The following is a 26,770-nucleotide window of genomic DNA, read 5'->3' as shown; positions in this document are numbered from 1 at the left end:
ATGATTTTATTTTTCCTCTGTCATAAAACTTTATCATCCTAAGAATTGTTTATCATTACTCTTCAGTTCTCAGGTATATTAAAGACTAAAATTGACAGAACCCTGCAAAAATGCTGTATGTGTGTAAGAATTTAGTAGTGAAACAAATTGTCCTTACATAATCCTTTTTTTAATTGCATACACAAAAGGTTGCATCATCTTTTAAGTCATCACGTCACCTTGTTCTCACCATTCTGCTTCTAAAGAGATACCTGAACAAGTGAGGAAAGATCAGTCACAAATATATATTTTTTCTAAGTTTATTTATTTTGAGAGAGACAGAGACAGGGTGAGTGGGGGAGGGACAGAGAGAGGGAAAGGGAGAATTCCAAGCACTGCCAGCGCAGAGCCCGATTCTTCAAACTCACAAAACCATGAAATCATGACCTGAGTCGAAACCAGGAGTAGGATGCTTGACTGACTGAGCCACCCAGGTGCCCCAGTCACAATTATGTTAATCATTCTGTTTCATTTCAGAAAACATAGAAACCTTGAATGTCCACCAATAAGTATGGTTAAAAATTATGGTGCATGCATACATCTGAAATGGTGCCATTTTATATTGAATGATAAAGGATGTCTGAAGAAAGCATGGACAGGTGAATTATTCTGTGTAAAATTATATATATCTAGCAGAAAGGAAAATCTGAAGAGATGTTCATGAAACATAATCAGAGGTCCTTTCCAAATGGTAGGATTTCACAGGACTCACTGACTTGTATAAAACATACTATGGACAATTATCAGTATTACAGCTAAACCAGTGATGGATTAGTTTAGAGCAGAGTGAGGAGAAGAAACTCTGCACATAAGAACCTCCAGATTGAGCATTAATGGTTGATCACTAATTTGTTTCCTTTTAGTCTTTATACCTATGAAATATTTTTCTACACTACTAAAAAGAGTAAATTTAGTAATTATACCTATAAACAGAACTTAGTTAGGTTTTAAAAACTTTTTTGGGGTGCCTGGGTGACTCAGTCAGTTGAGCGTCCGACTTTGGCCCAGGTCATGATCTCACCATCCTTGAGTTTGACCCTTGCAGTGGGCTCTTAGTTGTCAGCGCCAAGCCTACTTCGGATCCTGTGTCCCCTTCTCTATCTGCACCTCCCCTACTCGTGTTTTCTATCCCCAAAATAAATATTTTCAAAAACAAAACAACACAATCCTTTTTTTTTTTTTTTAACACAAAGATCAAAGTGAAATAAATAAGATGTGTGAGATAATGGACAAAAGGAATTTTTACAGGCAGTGGTGCATACAGTGAAACCATAAATGTTCACATTTTAACATACAGCCCAACGAACAAAAATAAGAGTCTCTTAAGGACATCTTTTGAACACTACACATGGTCTTTTTGTTTTATGTAATGTGATGAACGTGGTTGTGACTGACTGATCTTTGCTCACTTATTCATGTATCTCTTTAGAAATGGAATCCTAGGTGTAGGTATAAATATATAACATTTGTATGTATTGGTTAAGTTCTGTCTCAGCTGTATTCACTCTGATGTCTTGTGTCTGGTGGCCCATATTCGTATGTTGAAAATTGAAAAATTTTTGTTACAAACTCAGCATTATTTGGGAGTATAGTAGAGATGTCATTATATTCTCTAATTTTGTTCATCATTTCCTTGACTTCATAAAATTAATTTTGTCATTTCTAAGTAATTCTGTCGTGTTCTGAGCGTGATGATTTGCTTAGTACATTTTCCTTCTTGAGTCTCCTTTTCTGATTTTTCTTTTGGATGGTAGAGGCCTTCTGGTATTGAAATAGGGGAAGTGTGAGTTTCTTTCTTTGTTGGCCTTGCTCAGATGTAGTTCTTACCCGGCCGCATTATTTTTCTGGTGTGTGTGGTCCTGCAGTGGCTTCCAGTGGGTAAGTGGTCCATATAGTGCATTTTGTTCATTTGTCCCTGGGCCTCTTTGGGTCCTCTTAGAAGTAACACATCCTCCCAGGGGCTCAGGAACTCTCAGCTGCTTTCTCATACCTCGTTGGCTTGCATATGATCTATGAGGCTGTATTTACTTATTCTTTCTTTTTTTTTTTTTTTTAAAGTAGCTCCAGGGGCGCCTGGGTGGCGCAGTTGGTTAAGCGTCCGACTTCAGCCAGGTCACGATCTCGCGGTCCGTGAGTTCGAGCCCTGCGTCAGGCTCTGGGCTGATGGCTCAGAGCCTGGAGCCTGTTTCCGATTCTGTGTCTCCCTCTCTCTCTGCCCCTCCCCTGTTCATGCTCTGTCTCTCTCTGTCCCAAAAATAAATAAATGTTGAAAAAAAAATTAAAAAAAAAAATAATAAAAAAAAAAAAAGTAGCTCCAGTGTGGAGGCCAGTGTGGGACTTGAACCCACAACCCTGAGGTCAAGACGTGGGCTGAGATTAAGTCAGACATTTAACAAACAGCCACCTAGGCGCCCCTGTATTTACTCATTTTATTTATGTGTTTGTTAGAGACAGAGAGAGAGACAGAGTGTGAGCAGGGGAGGGGCAGAGAGAGGGGAGACACAGATTCTGAAGCAGGCTGCAGGCTCTTGAGTGGTCAGCACAGAGCCCGACATGTGGCTCGAACTCACGAACCGCGAGATCGTGACCTGAGCTGAAGTTGGACGCTTAACTAACTGAGCCACCCAGGGCCCCCACTCATTCTTTATTACACTTCTGCTTTTAGATGTTAGATATGAGGTCTCACCCTTAAAATTGAGGCCTGTAAGGCTCTTTTCTTTTGGGTTCCCACTTAATTTATCTGCGGTTTCTATAATCTCATTGTCACCCCAAGGTATTCCACGCTTGCTTCTATTTCCTATTCTGTCTAAAATGTCTTCATTAGTCCCGGAATAATTTTTTTAAATAGAGATTTTAAGTAATCTCTACACCCAGTGTAAGGCTCAAAACTCACAACCTGCAACCAGAGTTGCATGCTCCACCAACTGAGCCAGCTTGGTGCTCCCCAGGAATCATTTTTAATAATCGTTTTTAACAACAGTTTAGAATTTGAAGTCTTTGTTACTCTCAGGATCTTTATTTGTAAAGGGAAGCTTTTAGAATCCAGAAAGCCCCTTTACTTCTTAGTTCTTATGTTAAAGCTGCAAAAGTTAAGTGATTTGTTTTTTTCTGAAGGCAGTATAGATTTTACTATTACTTACATGGTAAGAGACTGATAGGAACAAAATTTCTTTCTTTCTTTTTTTTTTTTTTAGACTTAGGCAAAGATTTTTTATTTGTGGTTAGGCCTACATAGTTCCAAAAGGTGAACATAATCAACAAAACATCTGCAAGTACCAGAGGAGGTGCTCTGTTATCAGTAGAAGGCACTGATCATAAGAAAGATTGATGTGGATCTTCATGTACAGATGATGGTTCAATCCTGTCAAATGAATATGCTATATTTTGAGTGTGATAATTGGGAGGCAGGAGTTGGAAGAACCAAAGCCTCTTCTCTACTGGATTAGGCAGCCAGGCCCTCCAGAGGTATTATTAGAGATGACATGTAGGGGACTGTGATGGTAGCAGTGATAACATTTCAGGTGTGCCAATGATGATGTCATCACCAACAGTTTGACAGGATCTATAAATCCTTAGGGTGCTTCTCATCCAGCTGATCATCTGTAATCCATTCCTTGGACAGGCCATCAAATCCCCTTTCACAAAAATGAATCCAGTGCATTCGGTTATCACTGAAAACAAAACACATCAGTCCTGGTATTTGCTCATTTGGAAAAAATGGTAAAAATACTGTTGGATCATTTTAGAAATGAGTCCAGTCAAAGCTACGAGAAAATGTTTGTACCAAACACACATGGGTACTTTTGGTGGTATAGTTTTTAAATCTTGCTCTTGGCTATAAAATCCTTACAAACAAAGTTAATAGCAAGGAAAATTTTGATGTCAGCATATCATCCATTCTATTTCCTTTCCCTGTTTTTTCTTCCTCAGTGAACTTTCCCATCCTTTTGTTTTACTTAGGAAAGTAGTAAAGAAGGAGGGTTTACAAGTCATATCTTTGATCATCCACTCTTGTCTCCTCTTTCCCCCAACCTCCACCTTGAATGTGTTGTGTCTTCTGGCTCTCTCCTTCTCTTTTTGCTTGGCTGCTTGGCCAGTGTGTTTTAGATGTCATTTTAGGTTTTAGAAAGACTTTTCTGAACAAGACTGGTTAGACGCAGGGAGGCTGGAAGGTGGTTGGTTATGGGGGTTTGGGATGGTGGGATATGGGGATAATAATTCCACATACATAAAATATGAATCAGTGCTCATTCTTTTCCATCGTGCTGTGTAAAAATTAACTATAGTGGTTATGTAGGTTCACAGTTGTTGATTTACTCCTCTGTCATTTTGAATAGGCAGTGCTCTAAAAATAAGCGTTCATTTTTGTTTGACTTTAACGTTCATTTGTATCTGGTGCAGCAAATGTTTATTGACTAATTTTAAGAGTATATGGGGGGGTGGGAGCACCTTGGCTCAGGTCCTGCTCTCGCGGTTTGTGAGTTCGAGCCCCGTGTTGGGCTTTGTGCTGATAGCGCAGAGCCTGGAGCCTGCTTCGGATTCTCTCTTTCTGCCTGTCCCCTGCTTGTGCTCTGTGTCTTTCTCTCTCTCTCTCTCATAAATATTAAAAAAAAAAATAGAGTATATATGGTAACTTCTGAGACATTTTTCTCAAGAAATTTCCCAAGTATGTATCTTGGAATTATTATTTTTTAATGTTTGTTTATGATTTTTGAGAGAGAGAATGAGCAGGGGAAGGGCAGAGAGGGAGACACAGAATCTGATGCAGGCTCCAGGCTCTGAGCTGTCGTGGGACATAAACTCATGAGCTGTGAGATCATGACCTGAGCTGAAGTTGGTCGCTCAACTGACTGAGCCACCCAGGCGCCGCATGTATCTTGGAATTAGTATAAAGAATTTCTAGGAGGATGTTAATTCTAGACATTGTATTAATTCTTATGCTTTTTACCTATCCAGGACCCCTCGTCCAGTCATTGTGGAGCCTATGGAGCAGTTTGATGATGAAGATGGCTTGCCAGAGAAGCTAATGCAGAAAACTCAACAATATCATAAGTAAGATTTTACTAATAAAGATATTTTTAGATATGTGCTTTCAAGGATGTTACATGACATTTATTATCAAGTATTGTTGGATTATAAGATTTTCTGTTCAGTCATATAATCTGGTTAATAGAGTGGCCTGGTCTACATGGAATGCTCTTCTTGTATATAATGGGCAGAACATTAACTTAGGAAAGTCTGCTTTTATAACTGGGACCAGAGTAGGTAGCTAGATGGAGACTATCAGTAATTATGACAGAGACACAATGTAATTTAGATACCATGAAAATATTTTTTTAATTAGTATGCTTTAGTTACATTACAGGTTAAAGGGAGACTTTTGGTGGGGGTAAAGCAGGGGAGATCCTAGTTAGATAATGTGGCACAAGATAAGCACTCTTAGTGGTAAAAAAGAAAAATAGCCAGTTTTCAAAATGTGTATTATTCTTGTACTAGTTGCTTTTTGCTCGATATGTTAGAAATACTTTTACATAAGTTGCCTTTATGAATATATTTTATTACTTTTAACCAATCACTTGTTCATTATGGTAGATAAAACATGAGCATGCATGAATTCAGCAAATAATGGAGTGCTTTTGTGCTAGGCACTATTCTAGGTGCGGTCAGGGCAACTCTGAACTGTTTCTGCCCTCCTGGTGCTGACATTTCTTGTGGTGGAGTCACACAAGAAATAAGGAATCAAAAATTACAAAACCCGTATTAAAGGTTAACATACGATGTATAGGTATATGTATGGTCTAAAAGCTTAGATCAAAGGGTATGCATATTTAAAATTGATTAATACTGGCAAATGGTTTTCCAGAAATAACATACCAGTTTATACTCTTTGGTATGTATAAAGGTGTTTTTCTTTATCATGACAAAAAATGGATGTTATGATTTTAGGATTTGACAGCTGATGTTCAAAATGGTATTTTATTCATGTTACTTTAATTAGTGTTCTTTGATTATAGGGCAGTTGAATGTTTTTCTTTATGGTTGATTTAAATGAGAAATATGAGTGCTTATTACATGCCTGTTACAGGAGATGTTTCAGTGAACAAAATAGGCCAGAAATTCAGGCTGTGTTGGGGTGGTAAGGAAGGTAAACAGTAAAGTTAGTAGAACAAATATGGCAGAAAGACAGGGGAAAGTGGATGCTGTGAGCAGAGTGGTGTGGCTCTTTGTATAGGTGGTTGGGGAGCCTACCTGAGGGTGACGTTTGATTAACAGCTTGAAGGGGTGGGGAGGAAGCTAGCTATGTAGGTATCAGATGTGGATGGAATAGAGAATAGTGATCTCAGCACAGGAAATAGTAACTATAAAGTCCAAGAAGGAAGACTCTGGAGAGATTCTAGGAACAGTAGAGAGGCCCGTTTAGTTGGAGCATAGTGAGTAAGGATGGAGAGATGAGGTAGAGACAAAACCTTGGGAGGAGTGCAGATTATTGTGTCTTGCTGGGTACTGAGCTGATTGGGCTTTTTGTATTGTATGAGAAAGGAATGAGCAGAGTAGTGGCTTAAACCTAAATTTAACAGAAGCTTTTGGGCTACCGATTGACTTAAGAATAGATTGCCAAGGGTGGAATTGGGCAGATAAATGAGTTAGGAGCTCACAGTGGTGATGGTGAAAAGTGGTCAGATTCTGGATAGATATAGTTTGAAAATAGACTTTGGAATTTGCTGATGGATGTAGGAGAAAAAGAGTTAAAAAGCATGATTACATGGTTTTTGGCCGAAGTAACTGGAAATAAGGAAATTGCTAATGATTGATCTGTAGAATCCTGTAGGAGGAGCAGTTTGGGGGGAGGAAGTTCAGGAACTTTGTTTTGGACATGTTAAGTTTGAAATGGTTTTGAACACCCAAGTGGAGATGTCAAGTTAGTAGTTGGATTTGCATCTGGAATTTAGATGAGCTCTCTGGGCTGCAGTTACCATGTGTGATAGAAAACTGTGTCAAAGGATTGAGCCCTGGAATACTCCAATATATAGAGGTTTGGAATATCAGAAGGAATTAGCAAAGACAGGAGTGGGAACGGTCATTGGTGTAGGGGGATCAGCCAGCAGTGTGTCCTTGAAGCAAGGGAAGAACGTATTTTAGGAGAGAAGGATCAGTTATAATTCAGAACCCATTTGATTTCTCATATGTTTTTTTTTCCAAAGACTGATTTCCTTAGATGCTTGACTTTTTTTTCTGGTTATAGTTTACCATTACAAATTTGAACTAGAGCATACTTTCTGGATTCAGGGTTTAGAGAACTGGAATTGTAAGGGTGTTACAAAAAGTGGAGTTTATATGCATATAGGAAAATTTGCTTATATAATGGTTTAATTAACCCAGCAAACCTTACAAGATATCATTATATTTCCAGTTTTACTACCAAAGAGTTGTACTTAGAAGGGAATGTTCACAGCATAAGAGCCATGATTCAAATTTAGTTTAACTCCCCCAATCCATATTGTTTCAATAGTGTTTCCCTGGAGAAAATTAAGATTTTTTAATATTTACAATTATAGTCCAAGTGTGACCTAGGAACTACTGAATAATAAATGATTCTTTCAGAAAAATTAGTGCATGGTTGATTCCCCCAATTTTCCCCTTTCCCAGTCCATGTTTAAAAAAGAAAAAGTATTTTTTAGGTATAGAATACCTAGATCATAATTAACTTTGTTTTTTTTTTTATGTGCCTCTAAAAATATTTGAAGCTGTTTCTTGTGACTACATCTTTACCTCTGACGACCTCCCCCTTTATCTCCCAAATTTGTCTTACCTACCCATCTTTCCCTCCCCACCCTAAAATGAAAGTTAAAATTTAGGATTGCAGGAAATGTATATTTTTTGTTGAGACATCTATACTTTTATTGGTGGGGTACGGATTATGTTCTTACCAGTGTTTTAAATTTTATTTATTTATTTTCAAAAGTTTATCTATTTTGAGAGAGTGCATATGAACAGGGAGGGATGGAGAGAGAGAGAATCCCAAGCAGGCTGTGCACTAACAGTGCAGAACCATGAGATTGTGACCTGAGCCAAAATCAAGAGTTGGACACTCCATTGACTATGCAACCCAGGCACCTTACCAATGTTTTTTAATAGAAGCTATTATAGGCAAGAATAATTGAAAAAATTCTTTGAATTTCAGGTACATTCATAGGTCATTCTTTTTTTAAAAAATTATTTTGGTCATTTGCTCATCTTTTATGCATACATTCAAGAAATAAGTACAAAATATATACAGTGTGCCAGATAATGTGCTAGGTATATGAAGTATAGCATTTAACAGACATATTTCACATCCTCATTGAGTTCATAGTCTAACAAGGAAAAACAAGTATTAAATAACTACAATTGTAATAAGTTTAGGCCTTTATTTTTTGGTGTAGCCAATTAATCTAGCACATAACACTCAATAAACTATTTGCTTTTATTACTATGCCTAAAAGTTACTTAAAAAAAATTTTTTTTTAACATTTACTTATTTTTGAAAGACAGGCAGAGCATGAGCGGGGAAAGGGGGGGAAAAAGAGAGGTACAGAATCTGAAGCAGGCTCCAGGCTCTGAGCTGTCAGCACAGAGCCTGATGTGGGGCTCGAACTCATGAACTGTGAGACCATGATCTGAGCTGAAGTCAGACGCTCAACTGACTGAGCCACCCAGGCACCCCTAAAAGTTACTTTTAGAGAACAACTTTGATTCTAGACAATTTATTTAGGGCATATTTGATTCCTGTGTTGCATGTTGCCTTATATAAAATTGTTGAGGGAAAACCAGAAAGCCTTATTGAAGGTGATAATTAGGGGAGTGCAGCTTGTAGGTAGTATCAGATTGCTTAGTTTTGAATCTTGGTTCTATGCTTACTAGTTGGGCATCCTTGGGCAGTTTCTTAAACTCAGGCTTGTTAAAACATGAATTACCATATTGTCATGAGGTAATTCATGTAGAGTACTTAGCCAGTACGGTGCCATGAACATTGTAACTGCTTGCTAAATGGTAGTTCTTGTTGTTCTTATTTGTTGTTTTTTTTGCCTTTTAAACATAGATTTCTGTATGTTTTCAAATGTAAACTCTTAGGGAAAGAGAACAGCCACCACGTTTTGCTCAACCTGGGACATTTGAATTTGAGTATGCATCTCGATGGAAGGCTCTTGACGAAATGGAAAAGCAGCAGCGTGAACAGGTTGATAGAAACATCAGAGAAGCCAAAGAGAAACTGGAAGCAGAAATGGAAGCAGCTAGGCATGAACACCAATTAATGCTAATGAGGCAAGGTAAAAATGGGTTTTCATATAGACATAGTATGATTTTTTTTTTCTTAAGGCACATACTATTTAAGTTGCTGTTTATGAGTTAGAAGGTAGTTGGAACTCACTGTATTGGAAACAAAAATCTCCCTTTTCCAAGAGAACTTCCTTAAAAAAACACAAAATGGGCGCCTGGGTGGCTCAGTTGGTTAAGCGTCTCACTTCGGCTCAGGTCATGATCTCACGGTCCATGAGTTTGAGCCCCATGTCGGGCTCTGTGCTGACAGCTCGGAGCCTGGAGCCTGTTTCGGATTCTGTGTCTCCCTCTCTCTCTGCCCCTCCCCTGTTCATGCTCTGCCTGTCTCTGTCTCAAAAATAAACAAACGTTAAAAAAAAAAAATTAAAACAAAACCACAGAACTTACTAAAATAAGTTTTGCCTACATAAGTAGTATTCTTGGATGTTATTAAAGTGTTTAAATTTTGCCAGTAGAAGATAGATGACTCTGCTGGCAAAAAGAGAAGCACAGTGGGTAATTCTTGGTATGTGGATTTGGCAAAAGTCACATATCAAATGTACACCTGACACTAATATAGCACTGTATGTTAACTAAGTGGAGTACCAGTAAAAATTAAAAAAAAAAGTTTATTGGGGCGCCTGGGTGGCTTAGTCGGTTAAGTGACCGACTGTGGCTCAGGTCATGATCTCATGATTCATGGGTTCGAGCCCTGCTTTGGGCTCTGTGCTGAATGCTTGCTCAGAGCCTGGATTCTGCTTCAGATTCTGTGTCTTTCTCTCTCTGCCCCTCCCCCGCTTGTGCTCTGTCTCTCAAAAATAAATGTAAAAAAAAAAAAAGTGTATTTATTTTGAGAGAGAAAGGGAGAGCATTCACACATGTGCATGAGCAGTGGAGGGGCAGAAAGAGAGAATCCCACGCAAGCTCCATGCTGTTAGTGCAGAGCCTGATGTAGGGCTCAATCCCATGAACTGTGAGATTGTGACCTGAGCCAAAATCCAGTCGTTGGATGCTTAACCAGCTGAGCCAATGATGCTCCCCTAGAACAAAAACTTGTACTTTTATTTTTAAATTTATTTCGAGAGTGAGAAATCATGAGCGGGGTAGAGGCAGAGACACAGGAAAGAGAATCCCAAGCAGGCTCTGTTCTGTCAGCGCAGAGCCCAACTTGGAGCTCGATCTCACAAACCGGGAGATCATGGCCTGAGCCGAGATCAAGAGCTGGGTTGAGCCATCCAGGTGCCCCTAGAGCTGACTGAATTTTTAAGAACAATCATAATGGGTGATAATTTATTCTCATAGTTACTGGTCAAATACCTAACCATAAGACAAGCTGCTTGAATATATGTAGAAGCCCACTTCTTTCCTCTCCGCTTGCTAGGTTTCTTTTTATCCCTATCTTTACTGTTTATCTTTCCCCTTCTTTAATTCTCCAAATAATTTCTTCTGGTAATTCCTGTCACTCATTTTTTCAACTATCTGTAATAATTTTGTATTTTTTTTTTTAATGTTTATTTTTGAGAGAGAGAGCGTGTGCGTGCACACGCGAGTGTGGGGGAGAGGCAGAGAGAGAGGGAGACAGAGGATCCTTAGGATCCCAGAAGTAGGCTCTGTGCTGACAGCAGAGAGCTTGAACTCACAAACGGTGAAATCAGGATCTGAGCTGAAATTGGACACTGAGACACCAGTGTGCCCCATAGTTTTGTATTTGTTAAAAATAAACCTCTGATTGCTTTCTATTGTGTTAATTTTTTTGTTCTTGTTTTTTAAAGTAAGCATTTAGTAAACATTTATCTGCCTTCTTCGACTACCTCCAGAGATCAAGGCACTATAGATATCTACCTAGATTTCTGCCTTCTTATTGCACTGTTATTTAATCTTTGTCTCCCCTAAAGTATTTTTTATACTAGAGCTGGTATTTCTTTAAAAGGTGAAAATGTGATCATCATTCATCTTTTTAAATCCTTTTGGTAGAGTTTGGATTACTAAAAGTCCAGTGTTTGTTTTTTCTGTTCAGTAAAAGTTTATTGAACATGTATGAAGTCACTAACTGTGCTGATGCTAATTAAATACGTTAAAAAACAATCCAGCTCAACAACTATAGAAACTAGTCAGACGTTTCTGGTTTCATTTGGATTCTAAACTTAGCAGTTCTGTAAGTTTACTCTTCAGAAAATTGAACCCATTTATTATCATGTACTATGTTTAAAGATTAAGTCTCTTATGTAGCAGAAAATTTGAAATTGTTTTATGTGATGAGGTTTCAGAATCATTTGCTGCTTAGAGCTGGAAGAGAGGCCTTCAGTTTTATCTAGTCTGGTGGTTTTATGGTTTTAAAATTTGGTTACACATGAGAATCAACTGGGGGATTTTAAAAAATTTAGTTTCTTGGGCTCCATGATTGCTCTAGTACTTCTCTCTAATATGAATTGTTTTCTGCTCAGAGCCTGCTGGGCACTTTGCCACTGTCTACAGTCATGCCATAATCTTCGCACATAACTGATTAAATATGGAAGCATTTATACTACTATAAGCTATTTGTTGCTGCTGCTGATAAATGGTATTATAACAGCCATTTCTTCAGCACATAATGTCAGTTGAAGAAGACACTGAGGTATTTGATTGAGGATATAGTGTTGACAAAGAGCAATATTTCTTTAGGCCTCATAAAGCTCTTCTGAGCTTTTAGAAGATTTGCCTCATCTCTAAGGACATTGTATGTATGTATGTATGTATGTATGTATTTATTTATTTATTTGTTTATTTTTTAGAGAGAGAGGGAGACAGAACATGAGCAGAGGAGGGGCAGAGAGAGGGGGAGGAGACACAGAATCTGAAAGCAGGCTTCAGGCTCAGCTGTCAGCACAGAGCCCAACTCTGGGCTCGAACTCGACTGTGAAATTATGACCTGAGCTGCAGTTGGACGCTTAACCAACTGAGCCACCCTGGCACCTCCAGTTTGAGTTCTGAAGCACAGTAATTTTGCAGTTATTTCCCCTGAGCTTTTGTTTTTTCATTGTTTTTTGTATGTTTCTTTATAACCCCTGTTAACAATATTTTTGGTTTATAATATTAGAAAAGCACATTGATTAGTTTATATTACTCCTGGTTTTACTTTTGCTGAAGTACGTCTTACATTTATTTCAGCAGATATCTGCCGGTAATTTGTTTTAGTGTTAGTTTGTTTCATTGTTAGTCAAAACTGTTTTTAATTTATAGTTTTCTTTTATTCTATAATTTTATATTTCATGCAGCATTTCCAAGGCTGTATTGGGGTGTTGGAGAGATTTTAGGTAATCTGTGTTCTGTGGCTGTGCAGAAACAGAAACAGGGCTCTCTGGTTGACCTTTCATGGAAATAGAAAACCCAGTTAGTACAGAAAATGTGTCTCCTCCCCTGTCCCCCCTTCTGCTTTCTTGTAGGAATCACAGGTTTCTTCTATATTTTGTTTCTTTTGTATATCCCTTAATGAAAAGAAAACTTGAATCTGTCAGTAGATATGTATGTGTATTTATTTATAACCAAAGAGTCTTCTATTTATCTTTTTCTCTGTACCTTGTTATTTTACTTTCTACAGTAGTACATACTTCCAGATCTTAGTTTTTTGTTTTTAGTTTATTAGAAAAATTATTTTTCAGTTTATTTAATTTGAGAGAGAAAGCATGCTTGTGCATGAGTGGGGGAGGGGCAGAGAGAGAGGGAGAGAGAATCCCACGCGGCTCAGAGCTGTTAGGGCAGAGCCCGATGTGGGGCTTGATCTCCTGAACCATGAGCTCATGACCTGAGTCAAAATACGGAGTCGGATCCTTAACCATCTGAGCCACCCAGGCATCCCCGTCTCAGTTTTTAAATGGCTGCATCATATTCTGTTAAGTGGGTATAATTAGTTTAGCTCATCCTCTGTTGATTTATCTGTAGTTCTCTTTCCAGTTTGTTGGTAAAAGCAGTGCCTCAGTGAATGTTTATGTATATATACCTTAGCAAAGTTTTGTGACTTTTTTTTAATGTTCATTTGTTTTTGAGAGAGAGAGAGAGAGGTTGTGTGCAAGTGGGGGAGGGGCAGAGAGAGAGGGAGACACAGAATCCAAAGCAGGCTCCAGGCTCTGAGCTGTCAGCACAGAGCCCAACACGGGGCTCAAACTCAAGAGACATGAGATCATGACCTGAGCCAAAGTTGGATGCTTAACCAACTGAGCCCCGGAAGCGCCCCAGTTTTGTGAATCTTAATTCTTCGTGGATACACTGATAAGTTTTAATAGTTGTACTTTGGTACTTTACTGGTGTTTATTTAATGTTTTTTAGATCCAAATCCCATTATACTTACTACAGGTTTTTTTTTTTTTCCTTCTCCATTTGTTTATGATCATCAGCATAGGAGCAGTTTCTGAATTTTCTTCATGGTTATTTTTGTGTTATCTTTGTTCCTAGAGTTATAAACTTTGAACAGATGAAATTTAACTCTGCATGCATTTTGTTATTACTCTCTCCTCTTCCACCACTGGGTTTTTATGATTGTATTTTCATTCTTTATATGTGCTATCAAACTGGTAAATAAGTAGTAGAAGTATATTGCCTTTATAAATATCTTCTGATTCCTGATAACTGAAGGAAAGAAAACCAAGGGAATAGGCATATTTTATTCCTCTTTCATTCTCTTTTCCTCTCAACTTTTATTTATTTTGCATCTGATTTGTTTGGATTTATTTAACTTAATTTTTTCTTTTTCAGTATAAAGGCTGATTTTGTTTATTTTTCTGGTGTTTTAGAACATTCAAGTTTTACTCTCTTAGTAGTTTTCAGTTACACAGTAATTATTTAAAACATAGCCACTATGTTACACATTAAATCCTCAGGCTTTACTATTCTTAAGGGCAGCCATTTTTTATCCTTTTACCAGACTCTCTCTCCCTGGTTACTCTACTTTCCAGCCCCTTGAAAGCCACTTTTCTAATGTTTGTTTCTAAGAGTTTGATTTTTTTTTTTTTTTTTTTAGATTTCACATGTAAGTTCTACCATGCAGTATTTGTCTTTATTTGACATACTTTACCGAGCTTAATGCCCTCAAGGTCCATCTGTGTTCTTGGAAATGTAGGGTTTCATTTTTTTGTGGCTGAAATAATATTCCATTGTGTGTGTGTATGTATATTGTGCGTATGAGGGTGTGTAGATAGATGTATATTGTGTGTGTACACCACATCTTTATCCATTCTTTCATTGATAGATAACTTAGGTTGTTTCCGTATATTTGCTTTTGTGCATAATGCTGCAGTGCACATCAAAGTGCACATATCTCTTCAATACTGTGTTTTCATTTCAAGTTAATGTTCTTTAATTTGATAATGTTCATGTGTTTTAATCTTAACCCTATTAACTAGAGTACTCATGACTTGTCTTTTCATCATTTGATGTTTATCCACATGATTTAAGAACGGTTCATAGAAACAACATTGCTTGAGTTCTTGCATGTTCTAAAATACTATCTGTGATCCTTAGCATTTTAAACTGGTGCTTCGAATTCATGGATCTTTTTCTGTCTTCCTTTCTTAAGTACTTGATAGTATGTTTCATTGTCTTCTAGCACTGAATGTTTCTGTGGGGAAGTCTGAGGTAAGCCTGAGTTTTTCCCATCTTGTCCTAAGTGACTCCATCTTGATTCTTTCTTCTTAAGTAAAGTTCAGTAGCTTATTTAGGATATGTTCCCCCCCACCCCCCATTTTTTTTTTTTTTTTGCGAGAAAATTTGAACATAGAGTTGAAGGAATTTTAAGGTGTTCACTACTTAGATTCTGTTACTAACATTTTACTATACCTTATTACTGCTTTCTGTCTGGTCTTTCTTGTATTCAAGATGCATCTTGTTGTGCAATACAGTGTTTCAGCTTTTCCTTGGGGCTAAATATGCCCTTACAATCTGTAGATTCAATGCTTATATTTCTAGAAAATAGACTTGTTAGATCAGAGAGTATACATTCAGTTTTCATGAAGGATATTAAGTTGAGAAACACTTCTACAGTCTAGTAAATCAAATTTTAAATTTGTCTGTATTCTCCTTTAGTTCCTTATATTCCCATGTATTTGATATATTAAAATTATAGATGTAATTTTATGTTATTTATCATTAAATTAGGCAAGGATTTTCAAATGTTATTTGGTCTAGTAATCAGTAGTGCTCCAGGGGCGCCTGGGTGGCTCAGTTGGTTAAGCCTCCTTCTTCAGTTTAGGTCATGATCTCATGGCTCATTAGTTTGGGCCCTACATCTGGCTGTTTGCTGTCAGTGCAGAGTCCACTTCAGATCCTCTGTCTCCCTCTCCTTCTACCCCGTGCGTGCGCTCTCTCTCTTTCTCGCTCTCTCTCTCAAAAATGAATAGAAACATTAAAAAAAAAAAACGTAGTGTTACATCTGATGTCTTTATGTGTATGGATGCCTTTGGATTCCTATTTTTTTTAATGTTGATTTATTTTAATAGAGAAGCATGAACAGGGGAGTGACAGAGAGGAAGGGAGAGAGAGAATCTCAAGCAGCTCCAAGCTGTCAGCATGGAGCCTGATGTAGGGCTCAATCTCATGATTGTGATATCATGACCTGAGCCAGAATAAAGAGTTGGACACTTACTAGAGTTGGGCATCCATGTGCCCCAGGATATTTTTTTAAGAAAATACCTGTTACTGTGATTTACTGGATCAAAGGAAAAAACACTCTAGCTCTCTCTCTATTTTTTTGTAATTTTTTTCCCCAGAAGGATATTACCCTGGCAGTGTTTAATATATAAGCTTTGGTGAAATTTCAGGAACTTTAGTGTTGGCTTCTTTGAGCTAATTATTTTACCAATGTTGCAGATGAGGAAAATACTGTCTGAGAGGGTAAAGCAGTTTTCTCAACAGGCATAGCTTAAAAGGAGAAAATCTAGTTGGAAAACAAATGTCTTAGTCCTTTTTGTGGAAGAAAATGCATATTTTTACATTTATTATATGTGGTAATTTGTCCATGATTTAAGAGAAGCTAGCCTACAAACTCATGTTAAAATTATTATAGGATATACTGAATAGACTTTTTTGGATAATCAGTGATAATAGGACACTGTGCACATTTTGGCTTATTGAGGTAGATATATATTTTTGGTGTCTACTAGCTTTCTCCAGCTAAAGTAATTATATGATAGTTGTATGGTTCTCAGTGGTTGTACAGTGGAGTCAACTAGGGAGCTTCCAAAAAAAAAAAAATATTGATATCTACCTCCCAAGAGATTTGTGGTTAAAAGGTACTTAAGTAGTTCTGATGAGCAGTTAAGGATGACAACTAATGGTCTGAATGTTCAAAATCATTGTAGTAGTGTTTGGTGACTTTTTAAGATAGCTAAGTGTTCTGTCAACTGGCATGTTGACAGAATCACCCGATCCCTACTACCTGTGTCGCTACAGTACATTTATAATCAGTTTGAATGTTTGTTTTTTTTTTTTTAAGTTTTCTTTAAGTAATCAGTGTACCCCACGTGCGTTCGAACTTATGACCCTGAGATCAAGAGTTGCATGATCTTCTGACTGAGCCAGCCAGGCCCGTCTGTCCAAATCTTTTTTCATTGACATAATTAATACATAATTCAATCTGTTTTCAGTCTGTAAAAATGGGAAAGATAATTATCTTGTTAAGGTTAATGATGCCTACTTTGTCATGGTTATGATATTAGGGTAACTGACTCATAGAATGTTAACTGTGACTGTTAGTATTTTGGTATGTTCTCTTCTTTTTAAGTTTACATATTTATTTTGAGAGAGACACATGCAGGAGGGGCAGGGAGAGGGAGAGAGAATCCTGAGCAAGCTCTGCACAGTCAGCACAAAGCCTGATGTGGGGCTGGCACTCATAAACTGTGAGAGCATGGCCTGAGCTGAAACCGAGTCGGACACATAACTGATGTAGCCACCCAGGCACCCCTGTTATGTTCTTAATAATAGTGATTTGTTAAGGAACATTTAATCAAGATAATTTATGTTCACATTAGAAATTTCAGATGATAAGGGAAAAGGGAAATAAAAGCAACCAGTAATTGTGCTATGCAGAGTATTTTAATATTTTTTGATCCATGTGTGTATGCACACATAATAATTTGGTAAGATATTACAAAGATTCTGTAGCACTTGGGCAAAACAAATGTACTTTTTCTCATCTTGTACTACTCTGGAACCCCTGTTCTTGATATAGCAAAGAGTCATGACAGCAGGAATGCTCATCTTGTTTAAAATTAAAATGATCTTGTTAATATCAGAATTCAGCCTTTATTACCCTTATAAGAAAGAATTCTCTCATTGCTTGTTTTTATAAGAAATTGACTTTGCATAGGAGGAATCTTACACTAATTGTATTTTGGGAGGGATATTCTTTTGGTTTTAAGCAGCATCTTATCTCTTTATTCTGTTTGTGTGTTCTGGTCTTATGTGCCCTCTGTTCATGTCTCCCAAAGCATCTTTTTGTGCTTTATATTCACTGCTGAAAAAAAATTTTAATGTGTTTACTAGTGTACATGAAAATATGTCTGCAATTTATTCCATTTTTAGTATGTTCTAGGCCTTATGTTAAAACAATTACTACCCGTTTTAATTTCTTAACATAAGGATGAATTTTATTATTTTCATACCTATGAAGAAACAAACAGGTCCAGAAAAGATAGTAATTTGATTATACGGCTTATGTAATCTTTCATTATAAGATGGTATAATAGACAAAAGAGAAGCTAGGTGCATGAATATGAATAAGTTACTAAATATATTGTCAGTAATAATATATTTATTGATTTAAAAATACAGAAAGAGAAGGTAGAAATATTAATGTGTGGTTTATTTTATAGATCTAATGAGGCGTCAAGAAGAACTCAGACGATTGGAAGAACTCAGAAACCAAGAGTTGCAAAAACGGAAGCAAATACAACTGAGGTAAAAGAACATCACCATAATACATATGTGAACATACCCAGTTTTTGTTGTGTGTGTTATTGATAAAATTCCCTACTGCCTATTATAAACAAATTGTACAAGTTGGAAAATACAGAAAAGTAACAAAATTTTCCATTTTGACTATAAACTAGCGTAGTTCTTTGTTATTCTTATGTTTCCTTTATTTTTTTAGCTGGTTATGGACACTTTGCATGCACTGTGAACATACATAAGGGACTTAAGTGCTTCATATAATTTGTAAGAATGTATTATGATTTCCTGAATCGTTTTTTTTCTAGAGATGGCTATATATTAACTGCTCTTAGTTTTAGTTTTTCTTGTTTTGGGCTTCTGATAATTTGCTTAAAGATTTATGGAAGTGGGATACATGATTAAAAAGGGGTATGGGCATTTAAAATCTCAGTATACAGTAGACAACTGTGATGGTCAACTTAAAATATTTTAGGTTAAATAAGGATGTTTGGGAGACTGGTTGATCTAAGATGTATAAATAAAAATTAACAGCTTTTCTTATACCAGAAATATTTAATTGTGAAATATAATGAGATAAATGTTACTTTTAAGAGTTGTTGAAAGTCATAGTAATTAGGAAATGTTATAAACAAAGCTATGATATATTTAAAAAAATTTTTCTTTTTTAATGTTTATTTTTTGAGAGAGAGAGTGCGAGCAGGGGAGGGGCAGAGAGAGAGGGAGACACAGAATTTGAAGCAGGCTCCAGGCTCTGAGTTGTCAGTACAGAGCCTGACATGGCGCTAGAACTCACGAACTGTGAGATCATGACCTGAGCTGAAGTCGGACGCTTAACCTACTGAGCCACCCAGGTGCCCCTCAAAGCTATGATACGTTAAGGACACTTAAAGTTTGGTTTTTTAAGTGTTATAAAGGTAGTAAGTGCTTGTGGTAGAAAGTAAGGTGATCATGGGAAATAAAAAATAAAAGACAAGGTGAAAAACCTTGAATAAATGTCAAGTATGGTCTGGAGATAGATAGTATTCAGTATATTTTAATGTATTTTTTCTAACTTTGTGCTTGATTAAAACAATGTGTATATGTTTCTGTCTTGGAACTACTCTGATTTCACTCTAACCTACTTATTCTGAAATTATGGTATTTCGACAGGCAGCATTCACATTTTTTTTTTTAATGGTTATTTATTTTGAGAGAGAAGGAGTGAGGGAGTGGCAGAGGGAGGGAGGGGAAGGGAGAGAGAGAAAGAGAGAGACAGAGACAGAGAGAGAATGCTAAGCAGGCTCTGCTCTGTCAGCACAGAGCCCAACGTGGGGCTTGATCCCACAAACCGAGAGATCTTGAGCTGAGCTGAAACCAAAAGTCAGACACTCCACCTCTTGAACCACCCACAGGTGCCCAGCATTCTATTTTCAAGCCTCCACATCCCCCAACTGGTGAATCAGAAATGGTAGGGGTGGAGACCAGCCAACTGTGCTTAAAAATCTTCCAGGTGATTCTAATGCATCATAAAGCTTGAGAACCACTATTGTATAAAACGCCCTGCATGTTTTCCTTACACAAGGGACCTTTTGCCAACTTCTTCCTTGTTGCTTTTTTTAATGTAAATATGTTAAAGTCTCTTCTACTTTTACAAGAAGGAAACCTCTCCTCCCATACATAAAACTATGACTCCATCTTTCCCTGATATTTATACTTGACAGTTAGACTTTTAGAATTAGTACTCTACCCTTCATCTGCTAAAAAAAATAAATAACCAGTGTCGGAGAACCCATAAAAGGGCATAAAAAGAAAAACAAATGGGGGCCTGGCTTAGTTGGTGGAGCATGCAGTTCTCGATCTCAGGGTTGTAAGTTCGAGCCCCACATTGGGTATAGAGATTACTTAAAAATAAAATCTTAAAAGAACATAGTTGTATTGCAAGTGAATAACATTATCACTCTGAAAGGGGATGGGGAAGGAAATAAGGACCCTAAATAACTTTGGAAAACACTGTCTTGACTGGACAGTATAAGCCAATGGCAAGAAAAACAGTACATCAAAATTTTAATCTAGTTAATGTGTTTCTCACAGGGATATGGGCTAGCAGTTCTGAGATGACTTTTTAATTGTTTATTCATTTTGAGAGAGAGAGCAGGGGAGGGGCAGAGAGAGGAGAGAGAATCCCAAATAGGCTCCATGCTATCAGTGCAGAACCTGACATGGGGCTTGAACCCACGAACCGTGAGATCTGACCTGAGCTGAAATCAAGAGTTGGACGCTTAACCGACTGAGCAACCCGGCTCCCCTGATTAGGTCTTTAATGGAAAGAATGTATACGTATTTTTTTTTTGAGTAAACAGATGAACAAATATAGATAATCAAATGCAGGTTTTCTCCTTGTTGGAGAAAGAGAAAGGCTAAAACTAAAATGAATCCTGGGGTGTTGAATTGGGATCAGAGGTATTGGTATGAACTCAGTGTATTTAATTTAGACAGAAATATAGATGTGTGTGTGTGTGTATGTGTGGGTTCACATACATACATGTATTTCATAATCCTTGTCCACCTAGAAGCGGTGAACACACATTGTGCCCAGATTTTGGTTTCTAAACACCATTCTGTAATAAATGGAACCAAGGCTTTGTGGAGAAGTGGTTGATTACTGGACTGGAAGGTGTGAGATGATCCTGGAATGTTGTGCCAGAGAATAAGAAAGTACAGTTGTACCTCTGAGATACTGCAAGTTTGGTATCAGACCACTGGAGTAAAGTGAATATTGCAATAAAAGGTATCAGATTAATTTTTTGGTTTCTCAGTACATATAAAAGTTAACATTTACACTATACACTGTATAAAGTGTATAAAGTGTGCCAAGAGCATTATGTCTAAAAAAATTTACACACCTTAATGAAAAAACACTTTATTGATAAAAAAAAAAGTGGAGGATGCCTGTGGGTGTCAGTCGGTTAAGCGCCTGACTCCTCATTTCGGCTCAGGTCATGATCTCACGTTTCACGGGTTTGAGCCTCACCCTGGGCTTTGTGCTGATGGCACGGAGCCTGCTTGGAATTCTTTCTCTCCCTCGCTGCCTGCCCGCCCCCCCCCCCCCCACTTGTTCTTGCTCTCTCTTAAAATAAATAAACTTAAAAAGAAATTTTTTTTAACATTTATTTATTATTGAGAGAGCGAGCATGAGTAGGGGAGGGACAGAGAGAGGGGGAGACACAGAATCTGAAGCAGGCTCCAGGCTCTGAGCTGTCAGCAGAGAGCCTGACACAGGGCTTGAATTCACAAACTGCAAGATCATGACCTGAGCCAAAGTCAGATGCTTAACTGACTGAGCCACCCAGGTGCCCCAAAATAAATAAATAAACTTAAAAAAATGAAAAAAAACAAAAGTGCTAACCATTGTTGAGCTTTCAGTGAATTATAATCTTTTTGTTGGTGTAAGATCTTTTCTTGCTGTTGATGACCACTAACTGATGAGGGGCTTGCTGAAGGTTGGGGAGGCTGTGGCAATTTTTTTGACTCTTCACAAATGATTTCTCTGTCGTATGCGATGCTATTTGATAGCATTTTACCCACAGTAGAACTTATTTAAAAATTGGAGCCAATCCTTACAAACCCTGCTGATGCTTTATCAGCTTCATTTATGTAATATGCTAAGTTCTTTGTTGTCAATTCAACAATTTTCACAGCATCTTCACTAGTAGTAGATCCCATCTCAAGAAACTAATTTCTTTGCATATCCATAGAAGCAGCTTCTCATTTGTTAAAGTTTGGTCATGAGACTGCAGCAATTCAATCACAACTTCAGGCTTCACTTGTAATTCTAGTTTGTTTGCTCTTTCCACCACATCTGCATTTACTTCCTCCACTGATGTCTTGAGCCCCTCAACTCAAAGTCATCCATGAGGGTTGGGTTGGAGTCAACTTCTTCAAACTCCTGTTAATGTTGATAGACCTCTTCCTTTGAAGCACAGATGTTCTTAGTGGCACCTAGAATGGTGAAATCCTTTCTGGAAGTTTTTCATTTTACTTTGCCCAGATCCATCAGAAGAATCACTGTCTAGGGCAGCTCTGGCTTTGTGAAATGTATTAAAAAAAAAAATTTTTTTTTTTTTAACGTTTATTTATTTTTGAGACAGAGACAGAGCATGAACAGAGGAGGGTTGAGAGAGAGGGAGACACAGATTCTGAAACAGGCTCCAGGCTCTGAGCTGTCAGCACAGAGCCTGACGCAGGGCTCAAACTCACGGACCACGAGATCATGACCTGAGCCGACGTTGGACACTTAACCGACTGAGCCACCCAGGTGCCCCGTAAAATGTATTTTTAAAAAAATAAGACTTAAAAGTCAGAATTGCTCCTTGGTCTGTGGGCTGTAGAATGGATGTTGTTAGCAGGCACGAAAACATTAAAGTCATTGTATATTGCCACCAGAGCTCTTGGGTGACCAGTTGCATTGTCAGCAGCAATATTTTGAAAGGACTCTTTTTTTTTTTTTTTCTCCTGAGCAGAAGATCTCAGCAGTGGGCTTAATATACTCAGTAAACCACATTATAAAAAGATGTGCTATCATCCAGGCTTTGTTGGGCAATGTATAGAACAGTAGGTTGAGCATAATTCTTAAGGGCCCTAGAATTTTCAGAATGGTCAGTGAGCATTGGCTTCACCTTCAGGTCACCAGCTCCCTTAGCCCCTAACAAGACAGTCAGCCTTCTATAGCCATGATAGTCCTAGATTGCATCTTCTTTCAGTATAAGCCTATTTAGTCTACATTGAAAATCTGTTGGTTAGTGTAGCCACCTTCATTAATTATCTAAGCTACATCTTCTGGATAACTTGATGGCAGCTTCTACATTTCTGCTAGCTTCATAAATTTTTTTCCTGTAGTTTCTTCACCTTTTTCAACCTGCATAGAATTGAATAGCATTAGGGCCTTGTTCTGGATTAAGTCTATAGGGAACCTTGTGGCTGGTTCGATCCTCTATGTAATGTACTTAAAGTCCTCCATTCCAGCAACAAGGCTATTTTGTTTTCTTACCATTCCTGTGTTCACTGGAGTAACACTTTTTTGTTTTTCTTTAAGAGATAGCACGATTCGGTGGTGGGGGGGAGGGGCAGAGAGAGGTGGAGAGAGACTACCAAGCTGGCTCCACACTGTCAGTGCACAACCCAGTGTGGAGCTTGAACCCATGAAGCCATGAGTTCATGACCTGAGCCGAAACCAAGAGTCAGATGCTCAACCAGCTGAGCCACCCAGGTGCCGGTGGAGTAGCACTTTTTGATTTATTTCTTTGAAGAACTTTTCCTTTGTATTCACAACTTTGCTAACTGTTTGGTGCAAGTAGCCTAGCTTTTGGTCTCTTTTGGCTTTCACCATGCCTTCCTCATGAAGCTTAATCATTTCTAGCTTTTGATTTAAAGTAAGAGACATGCAACTCTTCCTTTCACTTGAATACTTAATACCATTCTAGGATTAGGCATTGGCCTAATTTCAATATTGTTGTGTCTCAAGGAGTAGGGAGGCCCAAGGAGAAAGAGAGAGAAGAGAGGGGAGAGAGAGGGGGGAATGGCTCGTTGATGGAGCAGTTAGATTATACAGTGTTTATTGGTCATGTTTACTGTCTGGATGTGGGTGTGGTTTGTGGTGCCTCAGGACAATTACAGTAGTAAGCAACATCAAAAATCATCACACATCATGGGGCGCCTGGGTGGCTCAGTAGGTTAAGTGTCTGACTTCATCTCAGGTCACGATCTCACCGTCCGTGAGTTCGAGCCCTGCGTCAGGCTCTGGGCTGATGGCTCAGAGCCTGGAGCCTGCTTCCAGTTCTGTGTCTCCCTCTGTCTCTGTCCCTCCCCGTTCATGCTCTGTCTCTCTCTCTCTGAAAACTAAATAAACGTTAAAAAAAAATTAAAAAAAATCATCACACATCAGCCTTACAAATATAGTAATGAAATATTTTGATAATTACCTACCAAAATATGACACAAAGACACAAAGTGAACAAGTGCTTTTGGAACAGTGGCACCAATAGCCTACAGAGTTGCCACACCCTTAGTTTGTAAAAAAAGAAAAAAAATTGTATAAAAAAATACTGTATGTGCAGTAAAGCAAAACCCAATACAATGCAGTAGACCTATATTCATAAAAGATGAGACACGTTGAAAATACATAGGAGCCACAATGAAGGTGCTCCTAAATGGCCAAACTTGGAAAAATTTCAACAACAAAATAAAAAATGGTAGTATTAGATTTTATTTTATTTATTTATTTTTCTTATAGAACTTTTTTTTTTTTTAAATATTTTATATATTTTTGAGAAAGTGCAAGTAGGGGAGGGGCTGAGAGAGAGGGACAGAGGATCCAAAGTGCACTGAGTAGTGAGCCTGATGCGGGGCTTGAACTGCCAAACCGGGAGATCATGACCTGAGCTGAGGTCAGATGCTCCACCAACTGAGCCACCCAGGAGCCCTGATAATACTACATTTTAAACTGCAGAATAAATTAGATATCCAGAAGCTCATGCTGATAAAAGTAAACAATTGAATGAATAAATAAATGAAAGACAATGGACAGCTTTTCCTTACAATAGAACAACAATCAGTATGGAAGGAATGAGAGAGAGAAAATCACCAGTGGGCATGCCATGTAGTAATAATAATTGTTACAAACAAGATTTACTGATGGGTGTTTCAAATTTATGCCCAAACTTGAGAAACGCAGTTTACGTTTCTCTTTTGTATTACGTACTAATGGAAAAATAGTAAATTTAAAGTGGAGAAGCAACAAGCATTAAGGTTCATGTCACCTGTAATGAGACATTGATACCAGATACTCCTTGATACGATATACTCAGAAGGATACATTGTCATTTTTTTGTGTGTGTGGGTTTTTTTTTTTTTTTTTTTTTTGCCAAACATTTCTAGCATTGGACATTTTCATGAGGGCATATAACATGAGCCCAGCTTGAAGGACATTGTACAAAATAATCAGTTTTTGTTTTTTTTGAAGTGTCAGATTCACCCTGAGGCTGGTGGGGAAGAAGGTGTGCTGAGTGCTCAGGCTAGAGACCCTGGCCTGTGCACATGGTAGACCTCTGGCTGCCAGGCTGGCAGGGCAGGGAGGCAAGTGCTGCGCACCTGACCATGGCAGCACATAGGTGGGCTTTTGCCTCAGCTGGGCATGGTACCCCCTGAGGACCTTCTGCCCCACATGTCCAGTGCAAGGTCTGGCAGTCAGTGACAGAGCAGGGCTCCCACGGCCCAGGTGCCCCCAGCAATCCCATTCCTGCATTCCTGGAATGCCCCAAGGATTCTAGTACCATGGCCTGGGCATTGTACTAGCGCATCATGACGGAGCCAGGAGTGTGGTTTGCAGTAGGAAGGAGAGGTGTGTAAGATGATGAAACAGGTTGAAGGAAAAGCAGGAGAGAAGGAAGAAAAAGTAGATGGAACCACAGAACACATCCTGAAGTTGCAGGAGAAGCTTGTGGCCCTACAGGAAGAGGCAGTAGCTTTTCCTACAGCCCAGGAAAAGTTTTACGTGAAGAAAAATGGAGGAGAAAAAGCAGAGGACCTGACCACTCCGACATCACCTGCATACCAGCAGAGCAACTGTTTATACAGGATCTCACCTCTTCAGCACATAGCGGGGGACGAGCTCTGGAGCACAGAATCACCCTGGCATCCTTTTGGCAGCTGATAAAGTCAAACAGATGCAGACTCCCAAGTGCTTACAGCCCAGCACTACATGGGTTCAGCAGCTCTTTTTGCAGAGGCAATAATAATGGCCCAGAGCGTAGGCAATCACGAGGCAGTCCATGAGCGTCCATGGGACTGCTCATCCCCCATCTCACTATGGACCCAAGATGCTGGCCTGTAGTCCTAGTCAACAGCTCAGCACCTTCAGCATTTACTGAAGTGCAGTACCTGTCTCAGCCACAGTTACAGCCCTATGCTGTGCCTGGTCATTTTCAGCCCACCCAGAAAGCTTCCAGCCTGGTGGTGCCCTGTACTTACAAAAGCAGGTGGAACATGGTAGCTAACAGACTGGCTTCTCTGACTTATTCCTCCCTGTGCCCCATGCATCCAGCTTTTGGACTCTGTACCTCCCAGCTGCTTCCTGCAGGTGTAACCAGCAGGAAAAGCTTCCTGCTGCACCTGCATGTGCAGTCAACAGAAAAATTAGACTTTGCAGTTACCAGCTAACCAGGCCCTTGGGTCTTTTTCAGCAAAGACAGAACCTGTGATGGTACCACAAACCATATTTTATTATCAAACTCATCTCCATCCCCTCCTCACCCTGCCATGGGTGAGGATCCCTATTCTGTCCCAGGCCCGGGCAGTGAAACCTACATGGCACTGGAAAAGAAAAAAATGCCAAGTTCATGAAAGACCAAAAAAGACTGAAAGTGAAGTAGACTAAAGAGAATAGTTAAATACAATGTAATGGATTCTAGAAAGAATCCTAGAACAGAAGAAGGGCATTAATGGGGAAACTGGTGAAATCTGACTAAAATCTGTAGTT

General features: G+C 38.5%; 1 protein-coding gene and 1 pseudogene across 2 annotated transcripts in view; both read left to right on the top strand.

The window, feature by feature from the left end:
* Nucleotides 1-26,770, top strand: part of PSPC1 (paraspeckle component 1) — a 102,605-nt gene that overhangs the window by 16,516 nt on the left and 59,319 nt on the right. For both annotated transcript variants that reach the window (XR_003421922.2, XM_027064487.2), the window contains exons 3-5: nt 4,996-5,091; nt 9,151-9,347; nt 18,180-18,264. Coding sequence is in view for 1 of the 2 variants with exons in the window: in XM_027064487.2 (XP_026920288.1) it covers nt 4,996-5,091; nt 9,151-9,347; nt 18,180-18,264 (378 nt within the window). In the remaining variant the exon portion in view is untranslated. The remainder of the gene's footprint in view (nt 1-4,995; nt 5,092-9,150; nt 9,348-18,179; nt 18,265-26,770) is intronic.
* On the top strand, nt 21,392-26,451 carry LOC128311657 (G protein pathway suppressor 2-like; annotated as a pseudogene).

This window comes from Acinonyx jubatus, chromosome A1 (assembly GCF_027475565.1).
Source record: "Acinonyx jubatus isolate Ajub_Pintada_27869175 chromosome A1, VMU_Ajub_asm_v1.0, whole genome shotgun sequence".
In the NCBI taxonomy this organism is placed as follows: domain Eukaryota; kingdom Metazoa; phylum Chordata; class Mammalia; order Carnivora; family Felidae; genus Acinonyx; species Acinonyx jubatus.
This window is presented reverse-complemented; position numbering and strand designations above follow the sequence as displayed.